The 15,136-nt window shown below is 41.4% G+C and overlaps 1 protein-coding gene across 13 annotated transcripts in view; it reads right to left on the bottom strand.

Annotated features, from left to right (window-relative positions):
• FHOD3 (formin homology 2 domain containing 3) overlaps window positions 1-15,136 on the bottom strand; it is a 483,155-nt gene that overhangs the window by 122,536 nt on the left and 345,483 nt on the right. For 5 of the 13 annotated variants that reach the window (XM_016933541.3, XM_016933542.3, XM_016933543.3 and 2 more), the window contains 3 exons: window positions 7,839-7,928; window positions 4,320-4,679; window positions 3,833-3,907 (listed from right to left, as the gene is read on the bottom strand). The exons of 5 other annotated variants lie outside the window; for them this stretch is intronic. In XM_016933541.3, the coding sequence (XP_016789030.3) occupies window positions 3,833-3,907; window positions 4,320-4,679; window positions 7,839-7,928 (525 nt within the window). The remainder of the gene's footprint in view (window positions 1-3,832; window positions 3,908-4,319; window positions 4,680-7,838; window positions 7,929-15,136) is intronic. 3 more of the 13 variants (XM_016933544.3, XM_016933546.3, XM_016933545.3) reach the window with 2 other exon arrangements.

Genomic DNA, 15,136 nt, shown 5'->3' with positions numbered 1-15,136 from the left:
ATGAGGCTCAGAGAGCTTTGCCTCGCAAACCTACCCAGCCACAGAGCAGGACCCACCCCGTCCACCGAACTGGTTAGGGACACTGTATTACAATGTGTGGGACCCCAACAGTCACTATAAGGACACAAAGAGCTTCTTGCACACGGAGAATCCAGTCCAAACGCCCATCAACAGAAATTGGAATCCCTTCTGGAAAGCAAACTGATTTCAAAATGAGTGTATCCTTTGACAGAGTAAGTCAACTTTTGGGAAGATAACATAAGGAAATAATCTTATAGTTATTTATATACTGAAAATGTCATACAGGAAGATACTTATTGGAGCATTATTTATCTTTTTTCTTTTTCTTTCCAGAAAGCTCCTGCAAATAGTGGAACATTATTTAGATCATGGTAGAAAACTAAAAACTACTTAACCAGGTAGAAATGTGGAAATGGCTATGAAAGTATGATATATTATTTGTCAGTGGACTATTATGCAACCATTAAAAATGATTACCAATTTTATAAGTGACAACATGAAAAATGATAACATAGGCTAAATGAAAACATCAGGATATAATATACAGTTTGATCACAACTGCAAAAATATACTCAAAAGTCAAAAACTAAGTGTAGGAAAAACTATAAAAATGGGCTATTTTTAAAAAAAGAATAGAGAGATGAAATTTCAGTTTTCAATAAGAAATTTCATTATTATAATGGAAAATAAAATATTGATACGACCCACATCTATCCTGTGCTGCTAATTCTGGTCAGTTTGGCTGTTGCTGTCCTTATTTATTTAGTGTCACATGGCTGGCATATTCTCAGTGCCAGACAGAGAGAGGCTCAGAGCATACCAGTCTATTCCATTATCCTCTGTGAACACATCATCTTTGTGGGACTTGGTTTCTGAGTACTCATTTTCTCTTTAAAAACCCAACACTCTACATGTCAAACAGGTTAATTGCTTCTCCAAGTGAGTGTTGGTTTAATTTTTCAACAGGGGTCCCAAACCACAGGCCACATAGGAAGCACAAAAGCAAAGGATGAAAGGAACCTACAAAGGCAGAAATAGAGAAGGGAGAGAAAGCCAATGAGCAAAGAGGGAAAGAAACCAGGCAGCAAGCACTGCAATGAGGGAGGGGAAGGAGGCTGCCCCGCACGACACCTAGCACTCTCCGTGACAAGACCCTGATGCAGCCTGTTCCACACAGGCTCCATGCCTGTGTCAGCAGCTGCCTAGATGCTCAGCTTGTCATCCTACTCCAGCAGCTAAAACAATTCCCTTCCCACAAGTGGACATCCTGCAGAATGTTTTAACAGGATCACTTTGCTAAAATTGTGTTTAAATGACGCTATGGAAATAAAACAAGCAGAATGTGTTTTTCCCTCCTTTGGTTTTCCTAATGTCTAAGCAATTAACTCAAATGCCTCATAGTCTAATTTTGCTTCTCAATTTCAGCCAAACTAACTAGATCATACAACTCACTATTCAGCATTTTGTGTGTGTGTGTGTGGAGGGTGAGGGTTCTTTTTAATGACTAACTGGTCGGTCTTTATTATAACCCATTCAATCGCAGTCAACCACTGAGTAGTCCATCTGTGGTCACACAGACCCATGAAAACCACAAAAAGTGAACATCAGAAAAATCAATAGGAACAATACTTGTACAGTATCCAAGTTCCTGCTGGAGAAGTGATTTTAAAAGTTTACAAACTTTGCTCAGTTAAATCAAAGTCAACCTTCATTCACAAGCAAGCAGCTTTTTTTTCCCCCCCACAATTTACATGTATCTTCAACTGGACAGCTTATGTGTTTCTATTGCTCCCACCCCCACAACTATAAATAGCGGTGAAGCTTGCAGACCAAATGGGAAGGATCTGGGGCCCAGGAAAGCCCCAACTAGGGCCGAGACCATCACCAGAAAGACCAGGATCACCACCGTGGGCTAACACACTCTCTGGGAAAGATGAGATCACCAATATATTTTTGTTCCAGTCAAATGTTCAGCTCCTAACTTGCACATAGATATTGTTCTTGGAAGGTGTAAGAGTCATGTTGGATTCATTCCGCAAAAACTGTGTGAAAGATAACAACAATCCTGGAACTGTAGACCTGGAAGAGACCTGCAGAGAACTTGTAGTTTCAAGGAATTCAAATTTGGTTCACTGGGATAGTACGATTGGGGTACAAAAAAAAAAAAAAAGAAGGAAAAAAAAAAGAAGCTCAGTTCACAACTCCCGGAGGTATACAAAGCCATTCTGGAAATCAGAGGAAATTAATTTTCAGATCCTGAAGTTCCATATCTGCTCTTTTTAAAAATGGATCTTCCCATGCTGCTCCTAGGGTCTCCCAGTCCTTTCCAGCTTCTCCTTCCAAAATCACCTTCCATTTTTAGAAAGAAAAAAAACTCTTGAGCAGGTGGAATCAGTGTGGGGCACTGCTTTGTGCTATAAGATCTCCAGGGTACCAAGCAAAGGAAAACATCACTCCTGAGGGAATTCCTTAAGAAGTATGCTGGAGGGAGAAGACGGAGCTTTATTTATCCAGGGAAAAACTAGAAGCAAGGTCTCAGGCCTCATCTCTGTCTACGCGCCCACCTGAGAATCAGCCCCAAAAATGAGACTGTTGTCAGGGATGCGTATGAGCTCGCTTATTTGAACTGAAACATGAAATCAGGCTTCTTCTGACAGAAATTAAGTCTCATTTGACTAAGGACTGGCTTTGCCAAGTAGGTATACATAGGTGTTTTCCAGAATTAAATCAGTTAAATCTAAAGCCCCAAGGTTTTGAAAAAAATATAAAGCATATATACAATAGACAAATTAAATCAACAATTTAAACTTATAGTAAAAAAATCTGTAGACAGGCTTCTCAAAACTTGGAGGGAAACTTTAAAATTCCTTCAGATATAGTAAGCAAAAATTGTTAACGATCATAGATCTAGATTAGCCCTCCTATTTATTAGGTGAAAGGTCTGATACCCATAAAGACTGGTCATTTTCATGGTATGAAGGAGCTTCCTTCAAGGTTCAGGTCCTATAAGCCTTCATTTAAAACATGGTGCAGCTTCATGTTGAGTAGGGCACCCAGACTGGGGTCCCCGAAACACAGGCTCTGGCAAAACGTCTTGCTGACAAGGACTTGCCTTGGCAGGGTGTGGTGAGTGCAGTTAGGAGAGAAAGTGACTGACTGCCTAAATGACAGACAGCAGCACCACATACGGGTTAGGAAGCGACTCTGGAACAGGCTGCCTGGGGTTGAAACCGCCTCGCAACATACTAGCTGAGTGACTCTGGTCAAGGTACTTAGCCTTTCTGTGCCTCAGTTTCCTCAGTGTAGTAAGCGCTTGTAATAGAACCTACCTCTCAAGGGTAAAGTAATAAAGTACTAATTTCATGGAAAATACAGGATGTGGCTCAAAAACAATGCTCAATAAATGTCAGCTATTATTATAATTAATCTAAGATGAAATGTTCATTAGAATGATCAACTATTGATTTTTGGACAACTGATTGTTCAAAATATGCCAACTCTATTCCCAGTTCCCCACTCCAGCAGAGAGCTCATAACGCAGGCAACAGTGAAAGGCATTAATACAGGTGGACACCTGTTAAACATTCTTGGGGGAGTTCTGATTTGCACACCTCCCTCTGCCACCATCTCCATTATTTATAAGATTTAAGTGTTCATAGTAAAATACGTAATTAATACCTATGAAGTGGTTCAAACTGTAATTGTGTGTCACGTTGTAGGAAGATATTAGCATTCTTTGAAAAGAAAAATGCATACATTAGAATATAAAACAGAAAGCTATAGAAAAGGGAAAGAAAATAAAGACACCCACCTATTAGAAGAGAAAGATCGGAAGTGGTAAGGCTCAGAGGCAGAATATGTGCTCAAAGAGAAAGAATCAGAGGAACTGTTAAAGGAAGAAAAGCCCACTCACAATGTGGCACGGAAAGATAGCAAAGGACTTTGATACATTCTTCAGCGTCAAAAAGACTTCATGCCACATGGCTTGGTACAAGATGTATAAATTTGGACACATTATACACATGTAAACCTTACATTTAAAAACCCATTATTAGTAACCATATTTTAACAAATGATCCCCTTAATTCAAACAGATGACAATTTTCTCTGCATCTTATGTAAACACTGGTCATTATTTAGTCAGGGGTCAGCAACTTAAGTTTATGCCACAACTGCTCCCTGCTTGGGCTGAAATCCACAAAAAAACATGGCAGAAGCCAAGCCAAGGGGTGCAGTTAACACACTGTGTTCTCCTCCCCGAGTTAATCTCAAACAAGCCTCCAGGTGAGCAAATCTACCTGTTTTCCTTCTGGGACTCTGCTTCCTTCTCCTTGGTGGACAGGGGGGAGTCCTCAAAGTCATAGGAGAAGAGGTGGAAGGGGCTGTGGGGCACGTAGGGCAGCTTGTCTATGGTCGGTGACACCTTCAGGGAGCCTGGTGTGGCGGAGGAGGGCCGAGCAGCTGAGGCAGGGGGTGACAGGAGGGCAGATGGGGTGGCCTCAGACCCAGAGGACCCACTGTGCCAGGTGGTCCTGCCTGCAGTGCCAGCCAGAAGCGGCTTTCCCTGCGAGCTGGCATTCGAGACAGCAGGGAGGGCAGAGCTCTTGGGAGCAGCATCCCTTCCAGTGGGGCTCTGCCCTGAGGCAGCGCCGACCTTGCTGTTGGGCCAACAGGGAGGAGGAAGAAGAAAAAAAGATTTGGGAGAGAAGGAGCAAAGGTTAGGAAAAAGAGAGACAGGCAAAAAGCCACTTCTGTACTGTTATCACTCACTTCAAAGTCAAGCTGTGTTTCTCGAACTGCAGCATAAAAGCCTGTCACCAGAAGCTTTGGTTTGCCCAAGCAATCCTGACATGCTGAGTTTGTCAAACCAGGAGGTAAGACTTATAGAGGGCAAGGAGGTGGCTCTCAGGCCAAACCTAGCCTCTAGGTGTAAGAGACTTTGGGAATTTACTGGAGCCCCAAAGACTCTTCTGCACCCGGCACCTCCCATGTTTCTCCCTGCTGCTTGTGTTGGCATCTGAATTTCCACGACTGGAACTTCATCTCTGTCTTGGTCAAATAGCAGATCTGTCCTCCTGCTAAAAAGCCCAACCTTGAGGAAGAGGTATCCCACAAAGCCATACACTTTAGTGACTGCTTCCAGAACCTTTTGTGACAGCAGGTATGGCTAAGAGAAAAGGAGAAAAAATGCCAGCGAGGAAGGCAAAGAGCTAAAAAGAGGGGCCAGGGCAAAAAAGACAAATTTTGCCCGTTTCATACTTTCTCCAGGGCCTCCCACTACACCTGTGACATTCAGACGCCTTCAGACAGGCCTGATTCTGCCTCCAGGTATAAAATCCTGACCTCAGTCCCTCCACACACAGTAACTATGGGAGGTGATAGACATGTTCATTGATTGTGGTCATCATTATGCAATGTATACATATATCAAATCATCACTTTGTAAACCTTAAATATATACAATTTTTTTTTTGAGCAGAGTTTTTTGAACAGAGTTTTGCTCTTGTTGCCCCCAGTGATCTTGGCTCACTGCAACCTTTGCCTCCCAGGTTCAAGCAACCCTTCTGCCTCAGCCTCCCAAGTAGCTGGGATTACCGGCATGCGCTACCACACCTGGCTAATTTTGTATTTTTAGTAGAGATGAGGTTTCACCATGTTGGTCAAGCTGGACTCGAACTCCTGACCTCAAGTGATCCACCTGCCTTGGACTCCCAAAGTGCTGGGATTACAGGCGTGAGCCACCATGCCTGGCATTATATATAATTTTTAATTTGTCAATTAAATATTATAAAACTATAAAAAGAGCTTTCCATCTTCAGGGGGCTGGGTTTAGACACTTGGATATTTTAACACATACATTTATAACCTGGGAATCTATGTTAAACTTTGCATTTTTCCAGTCCTCTCTCAGAGAAATTGACTCCCAGCCATGTTCGTGTGAACATGGAATGTGAGCTGTCTTCTTTCCCGCCTCAAATTCAGAGCTCTGCTTGTACATAAGGGCAGGCACCCAACAGTTTCCCTGGATTGATGGGAAGATGGACATGCTGTAGCGAGCTGAGGGCAGTGCCTCAGGCGGGGAGCACACACTAAGCAGAAGCCAGCAGGAAGCAGGGCAGCAGAGACACCAACCCAACAGAAGGAAGGGGAAATCCTTTACGGTCTCAGAAGTTTACGCCAGAGAACAAATAACATCCAGATGAAGGTTAATGAATACCTAGGTACTACCAAGATCAAGCTCTGGTATTTAACATGCACATGTTTATTTCCTAAAACTGAAAAGCCTAATGGTCTCTGGTAAAGGATGCCCTCTGGCATCACTTTGTGGAGTCAGAGACTCTTCCAGGCATAAGATAAACAATCATCTACCTGTATAATAAAAATCCTAGGTAGAGACAGCACACCATTAACGGGGATGCCTTTGAAGGCCGCCTTTTCCAGCCAGATTCTTCCATCTGGTCTGAAGGTGCAGAAGCATGTGCATACCTGAGGGTTTAAGGGTTTGTGTAGGTGGGCAGAACATGCACCTTTCAGCAGATAGGGAGGCATATCCCTGTTTCAGTGATAGCCTACAGAATTTCCTACAGCTCATTTTCAACTGAAGGTGGGATGGCGACCAAACATCCTCCCTTCCCAGAGCACCTCTAAGTAATCAATCACTAGCTCTAAGCACGGCAGGGTCTCTGTTTCATGCTGATCTTTCCTGAAATGTGTGGCTAATTCTCTATCATCAGCTCATTCCTTTTCTCTCCACATCCTGCTGGCTTCTTCTCAGTCATTTCCAAACAGGGGCAAGCAATCATTAGTTTGTCAGTTCAGAGAAGATTCTATGACCCCCAGGCATGGCAGGAGTCTGCGTGTCAAACGAGCCCATCTGAGAACTTGTGTGCGCACTGCTAGCCTGGCAGATGAGGCATCAGTAGCAAAGACTCCATTAAACCTAAAGTTGGCAAAGATTTTACTTGGATTCATCCAAGATGCATTTGATTTTGCTTATTTGTAGGAAAAAAAAAAGTTAAAATGTCCATTTGCAGTGGCAATCAATTAAGTGAAGAAAACCATTCAATTTTAGAATTATTTCTGAATACTGGAAAATGAAACTACCCATGAGCAATTTTTACTGTTTTATACAGACATAATTTGGGGAAAATATCTACAGAATTTAAAAATATCTGCAAGGTGCCCATGTCTGTCAGCATTGCCTGAGGATAGAAAGAAAGCACCGTGCAGAGGAGGTGAGTAGATGACAGCAAACTCCCCAAAGGGCTACAGAGTTACATGTTAGTTGTCTTGGGTGTGAAAATAAATACTGGGAAATTTTGCTATGATGCATGGGGTGAAAATTTTCCTGTTTGGATAAAAAGCAAACCTGAATCATTAATATAGTAGTTATCCACACATTTTAGCTAATATTGTGCTGGTAAAATCAGGAAGAAAGGAACATATGGAATTCTTCTTACTGCAATGCTGAAAGGGCAAGAATCTTCTTAGGGGAGATGAGCCTTTTTAGTCACCATCAATCTGGTTGAGCTAAAGCATTCAATGAGGGAGGGAAAGGTGAGGAGAAAACCAGTGATTTTTTCCATAAAGTGTGGTTAGGAAGGTAGGATTTCAATAAAAAGTGCAGTTCTCTAATGAAAACATGCTCAGGTATTTCTACAAAACCAGTGGTTCTGTGGCTCTGTGAACAGGGTAAGTAAGAGTTTGCAAGTGGGAGTCAATGAGGAAGGGAGGTGGCCACTAGAAGGCAGTGAACTATCATTAGGAAGGAGTCTCCCACTTTTAGTGTGAGCTTGGGAGGCTCCAGTCCTAGGTACCTGTCCTTGCCCTGACAGGAAGCATCATCCTCTCTCTCTTCTTCGGAACTGGGCTCCGTGATTGGCTGCTCCTCTTCCTCCTCCTCCTCCCTGAGACAAAGCCAGGAAAAGAGAAATGCACACAGACAACATGGAAAAGTGAGATGAGCATTACAGACAAACAGGAAGATGAAGCAAAAAAAAAAAAAAAAAAAAAAAAACAACAACAACGAAATAATAATAATTTAAAAAAAAAACCCAGCTGGCTGAAATGAAGAAAAGCACACTCAGTCTGTTAGGAGACAAGAGACAGTTCTGAAATGTGGGACTTTAAACGTCAGGTGGAGATGTAAGAAAGCAGAAAAGGCCAAATTTCTTTCTCAAGCTGGCTAGATGCCACTACCCTGCACCCCCTACATGCAATTCACAGAAGCTTCTGGCCATGGGCAGACCTCCTCTGTGGTTTTTCTCCTCCACACAGAATCATCCAGTAAAGGTTTTTGGTGATGACCAGCTGCTGCAGCAACCAGAGTCCTCACATCTTTACTGCATCCCTCTTGATTAGAAATCACCAAGGGTCAGGCCAATTTGGCATGGACTAACTTCCACAGTGGACCTACGGTTTTGGTATGCCACCCCTTATTCTCAACAAATGGCCACCCCTGATTTTCCATGAGTGTGTTTCAGGGGTGCAGTTCCACTCCCACTTCAAGGGTAGCACTTAGTCCAAGTGGGGCCAATTCATATCACACCTGGGGTTTCTCCTGGTACCATCAGGGATGACTCACTATAAGGACACCCTGAGTCCAAGAAAAACATAGTTGAAACTGGGAGAAAAGGAGAGGAAAGCAGTCCCCCTGACCATTTTAATGCCTGTATCCAGCAATTCTGGAGCTCTACCCTAGCCTTTCACTAATGGAAGATAATAAATTCTCATTGTTGCTTAGGGTGGTTTCAATTGGGTTTTGTCCTTGCAGCTAAGTACAGACTAAAAACTTTAAAAACTGGGACATTCTCTTTCTCTGGTCTCTAAGTCCTGTCAACAACTGACTTATGTGGTGATGGTCCACATGGAACACCTGTTCAATGCCCTGCTGGGCTTCTCAATCCCTTGCCTTGCTGAACTCCAGTGACCTCCACCTTTAGCCCCTCCCACTCTAGACCTCACCATCATACATAACTAGCCCACCTTGGAAATCTTACATCCAATCTTCCCACCCCTGACCACAAGCCCCCATTCACCCAAATCTCTCATTCCTTTCCTCTCACCCAAATTCTTCACCTTCCTAATGCATGTGCATTCTCTACTTTCTCAACGTCCCCAGCACCTTCTTGCTTTCAGTCCTTACGGATCCACCATGTCTCACTCCAGGCATCATCTACCAGGATCTTTAACTCTGTCATCCCACTGTCCTTCAGCTGTTTTTTCCTTTTTACCAACATATAAAATACATACAGAAAAGTACACAAACCACTGAATTTTCACAAAATAAACACACCTATCTAACCAGCACCCCCTTAATGCTCCTTTCCAACTGCTTCCCTCTCCCACCCCACATCAAATAGTGTAAAGTTAGCTTTGCCTGGTTTTATTCTCCATCTAAAAGGAATCATAATCTGCCTAGCTTTTGTTCAACATTACACCTGTGGGATTCATTGACATAGTTACGTATACTTGAAGATCATTCCTTCTTATTGCTGTATTCCAGTAGTTTACCCATTCTACTTCTGATGACACTTGGGTACCCTTCAATTTGGGGCTATTTTGAATAGTGCTGTCATAAACAGTGTAGTACATGTCTTCTGGTGAACATATGTATATATTACTGTGTACTGTATCTTGGGATGAAATTTTTGGGTCATAAGATATGCTTGGGTTCATCTTTATTAAAAACTGCCATTTAAAAAAATGATGGGATGAATTACCATCCCCATAAGTAGTAGATGAGCATTCTGATTGTTTTACATTCTTGCCAAGATCTGATAATTTTGTCTATTTCATTTTAGCCATTGATCTGTGTGTAGTGATGTCTCACTGTGCTTTTAGTTTGCTTTCTCTGATGACTAATGAAGTTGGGCACACTGTCACACTTTTAATGTCCATTTGGATATGCTCTTCTTTGAAGTGTCCAAGTGATTTTTTGCCCATTTAAAAAAATGAATTTTTTTTTTGTATTTGAAGAAGTGTGTTTTTGAAGACAAAGTTTTGCTCTTGTTGCCCAGGCTGGAGTGCAGTGGCGCGATCTTGGCTCACTGCAACCTCTGCCTCCCGGGTCAAGCGATTCTCCTGCCTCAGCCTCCCAAGTAGCTGGGATTACAGGCACCCACCACCATGCCCAGCTAATTTTTTGTATTATTATTTAGTAGAGACGGGGTTTCGTCATGTTGGCCAGGCTGGTCTCAAACTCCCGACCTCAGGTGATCCACCCGCCTTGGCCTCCCAAAGTGCTGGAATTACAGGCATGAGCCACCGCACCCAGCGAAGAAGTGTTTTTAATATCATTTGCCCTTTGTCATTTATATGTTCTGTAAACATCTTTCCCTTCTCTATTGTCTTTCATTCACTTCATGTCATCTTTTAATAAGCAGAAGTTCTTAATAATGTCCTGTTTACCTTTGATGGCTAATGCCTTTGTGTGTTAATTTTTGTTGTTGTTGTTTACACCAGGTCTTAAAGATAGTCTCTATGTGTCCTTCTAAAAGCTTTATTTCACTAACTTTCAGATTTACATTTGTAGAGTCCAACTCTAATTGATTTTTGTTATCATGTAAGATAGGGGTCAGATACATTTTTTTCCCTACATCGATATGCAATTGGCCCAGAACCATTTAGTAAAGGGCCTTCTCTCCACTTCAGTATCTTGTTCACAAATCAGGTTAATATACATTAAAATATATATTTGTAGATTTCTGGACTTTTTCTCACAAGTCAACTTGTTTTTTGCTGTACTATTGATAGGGATTATGTTGAATTTATATACAAATCTGAAGAACGGACATCTTTGCTATGTTTTTTAATCTATGGTTGTGATATATACAGCCTTTATTTAGACCTAATCTTACTGCTATCTTAATTTCTCTTAATAGTGTTTAAATTTTTACAGAGGTCTTAGATATCTTTATTTTTAGGTATAAATTTGGATGCTACTGTACATATTATTGAACTAAATTTTATTTTCTATTTGTTGATAGTATATAGAAATAAACTTTTTGTAAATTTTGCTTGTATCCAGCAATTTTTCTAAATTTATTATACTGTTTCTACAGCTTTTTTTAGACTTCCTCTGTAGACAATCGTTTCATCACTAAATAATGATGGCTTTACCTACTTCTTTCCAATTCATCTGCCTTTCCTTTTCCTTGCCCTAGTCCACTTGCTAGGACCTCCAACATTATGAAGAAATGGAGACAGTGATGCTTCCTTTTCTTGTTCCAAATCTCAGGGAAAAGTATAAGGTTTGTCATAGATTTTTTTGGTAGATAGCCTTCATTAAAAAATTTCCTTCTAATCCTAGTTTGCTAAAAATCTTTATTATAAACAAGTATTAAAGTTCTGTCAAATGCCTTTCCTGCATTTAAGATAATCATGATTTTTCCTTTTTTCTGTTAAAGAGCTACAAAGACTGCTTTTTTAAAAAAAATGTGAAACCAACCTTGCATACCATGAATAAACTTAATAAAGATAATACATTTTGTTGTAATGTATTATTTTTTTATATACAGCTAGATTCTATTTCTTAATTTATTAAGAATTTTTTACCTATTTTGGAAAGAGATTGATCTGTAATTCCCCTTTCTATAATGTGCTTGTCAGATTTTGAAATCAAGGTTATACAGGCCTTATAAAGAGGTAGGTAGAGGGATTGAGAATTCTGTAACTAAGAAGGGAGAGATGGATCTGGACTTGGGGTGCCTCTAGCAGAAACAAGGAGAGCAGTGAGATAGCATCCCTCCTGTCATGGCAGAAGCCACAAACAAGCACATCTAAGCCATCCTTCCTTTTTTTTTGAGACAGAGTCTCACTCTGTCACCCAGGCTGAGGTGCAGTGGCACAATCTCACCATCTTGGTTCACTGCAGCCTCTGATTCCTGAGTTCAAGTGATTCTCGTGCCTCAGCCTTCCGAATAGCTGGGACTACAGGCATATGCCACCAAGGATGAATATTTTTGTATTTTTAGTAGAGATGAGTTTTTACCATGTTTGCCAGGCTGGTCTTGAACTCCTAACCTCAAGTGATCCACCCACCTCAGCCTCCCAAAGTCCTGGGATTACAGGCATGAGCCACCATGCCCGGACTCAGCCATCCTTCTGAGCTTGGCATAGTATACCCTCATACACCACCCTCTACCAGCCTCAGTCTTCTTTTCCTCCATGTGCTCCCACAGCTGCCAAACTATACCTACAAGCTCCATCATGAGGCCACCTTCCCTCAGCTTGATCAGGAGTTTGCAGGTGTTATTACTTCTGGTCCACACAAAATGCCCTCCACCTTGCCAATCGATGGGCCTCTCCTCTTTAAAACAAAACACTGAGCCCCTCCCTCCAAAATTCCTTGATTCCATTTACTCTCCTAGGTAGAGCTGGAGAGGTTCTGGAGCCAGACTGCCTGGGTCTGGTCTTCAGAGTCACCACTTTTGAGCCCTGTGACCTTGGACCCCACTTTACTCATCCCTACATGGGGGACTAACAGTACCTATCCCCTAGGAGGAATGCATTAATATGTAAAAGCACTTTGTCTTTTTGATCCAACTCTTTTCCAAATGGCTGTCTCACAGACATTTAAAGACAGCTATCTGAACCTACATCCCAAGCTGTCTTCTCTTTGGGTTCAGCATCCTCAGATCCCACAATAAATCTTCATATGATGTATGTGTTGTAGCTTTGCTATCACAAGTGGCAGGGCAGAACCAAGGGCAGACAGCACAATGACCAACTTGGAGGGCCTACATCCAGGATGCCCTATGACCAGATCACTGGCCTTGCCTATAATGCAAAGGGGTGGAGAAGGAAATATCCTCTCCTAGGGCACAGGACTTTCGAGGCTTGATTTTATTTAGTTCCAGTCTATGATAAAATCAGTCAAATGAAATGATTTTTATGCTAATAATATTTAAGACTGAATAATTAATTCTGACAACTTTGCTTTTTCTCAAACTAGATTTTCTTATAAAGCGTAACTTAATTGTGTTTATATTGTGCTAAGGAATTCTGGGTGTTTGGCCTTTGGCTTTCCAATACCTCCACAGGTCTTTTGCTTGTGATTGATAAGGAGTTACTCCAGGGCCCAGGCCTGTTCCAAATCCATTAGGTATCTTCCTTTTCACTGCAAACAGTCCCAGATTTGAGGTCACCGTTTTCAAGTTGGAAAAGCAACCCAGAGGCCTGCAGCCTGACCAGTTCTTTGGGGCATAGTTTCCAACAAAGCCAATGTAATGCCTCGGATTTGGGTCTCAGGCTAATGGGTCATGTTTCTCGGGCTTCCAAACACCAAAAGGAAAATGAACGTTGCTGAGCTCTTTCAGAAACACGATACAAACATTCAAAATAATGTTAAAGTATGTTCTAAGACCAAAGCAATCAGAATGAGAAAAAGTTGAGCAATACACTGGGAGCAGACATTTGCAATATATCTAATAGACAAACTCAAATCAAGAATATATGAAAATATATTTTAAACTTCAAAAACACAACTATAAAATGAACAAAATACATGAACACAGCCAACAAACTGGTATGAAGAGATATTTTATTCTGATTATCAATCAGGGCACTATGAATTAAGGCCACAGTGAGATACCATTTTCTATCTACTTGGTAAAATTAGAAGTCTAATGATACCAAGTGATGAAAAGAATGCAAGTCAACTAACTCATATATTGTTGATACGAGGATATATAGGTTTAACTGGCAAAATAATTAACACTATCTTGTAAAATTAAACATTAATATCATGACCTAAAAGTTGTATTGCTATACCCTAGGGCAGCGATTCTGAACCAGGGTTATTCTGCCCCCACCCCCAGGGGACATTTGTCAGTATCTGGAGACAATTTTAGTTGTCACAACAGGGGTGGAGGGCAGGGAATGCTATTGGCATCTAGTGGGCTGACACAAGCATGCTGTAAAACATCCCACAATGCACAGAATAGCCCCCACGACAAAGAATTATTCAGTTCAAAACGTCAACAGTGCTGAAGTTGAGAAACCTTCCCTAGGGATACTGAAGCACCAGTGTACTAGGATGACAGTCCAATAATGTTCTCAGCAGCACTATCTGTAATTGTCAAAAGCTGGAAATGACCCAAATGCCCTCCGAAGGGAAAAAATAGATAAAGATTGTGGTAAATTCCAGGCAGTGAAAATCCATATTGCCAGCTTCACATGACAATATGGACGACCACCAGAAACATAACGCTGAGTGACCAAAACAAGTCCAAGAAGAACATACATTTTACAACAAAGTGCAGAAAATCAGAATTATATAATCTAATGTGTCATATGTGTGTAATACTTTAAAAAATACGTCCATTGAAGTACAGAAAAAAAAGTAAAAAAAAAATACTGAAAAAAAACCCCACAATAAAACCCCGTAAGACAGTGATAAACACATATTTAAGTATTGGTTACCCAGGCCTAGGGATGGGAGATTGGGAAGCACAGAGATGGAAGTTAGAAGTAACACCTTGCTTTTTAGGTTAGGTCATAGTCTCCTTGATGTTCTATTATATTCGTAAATATTATATAAAATAAACTAGAAGATAATCATGCAAAGACCAGTGATGACAATGTGTCATGAACAAAGGATTATAATTAACCCAACTCTGTACAATTAGGATTTTTTTAATTTTTTTTTTTTTTTGAGACGGAGTCTCGCTCTTTTGCCCAGGCTGGAGTGCAGCGGCGCTCTCTCGGCTCACTGTAAGCTCCGCCTCCTAGCGGGAACTACAGGCGCCCGCCACCACGCCCGGCTAATTTTTTGTATTTTTAGTAGAGACGGGGTTTCACTGTGTTAGCCAGGATGGTCTCGATCTCCTGACCTCGTGATCCACCTGCCTCAGCCTCCCAAAGTGCTGGGATTACAGGCATGAACCACCGCGCCTGGCCTACAATTAGGATTTTTAAAATATGTAACGAAACAATTTTTTTAAACTTTTATTTTAGGTTCAGGGACACATATACATGTGTGTTATATAGGTAAACAACATCACAAGGGTTTGTTGTACATATTTCTTCACCCAGGTACTAAGCCTAATATCTAATAGTTATTTTTTTCTCTTCCTCTCGTTCCTCCCATCCTTTGCCCTCAGGTAGGTCCTAG

Source organism: Pan troglodytes, chromosome 17, assembly GCF_028858775.2.
Source record: "Pan troglodytes isolate AG18354 chromosome 17, NHGRI_mPanTro3-v2.0_pri, whole genome shotgun sequence".
Classification (NCBI taxonomy): Eukaryota; Metazoa; Chordata; class Mammalia; order Primates; family Hominidae; genus Pan; species Pan troglodytes.
This window is presented reverse-complemented; position numbering and strand designations above follow the sequence as displayed.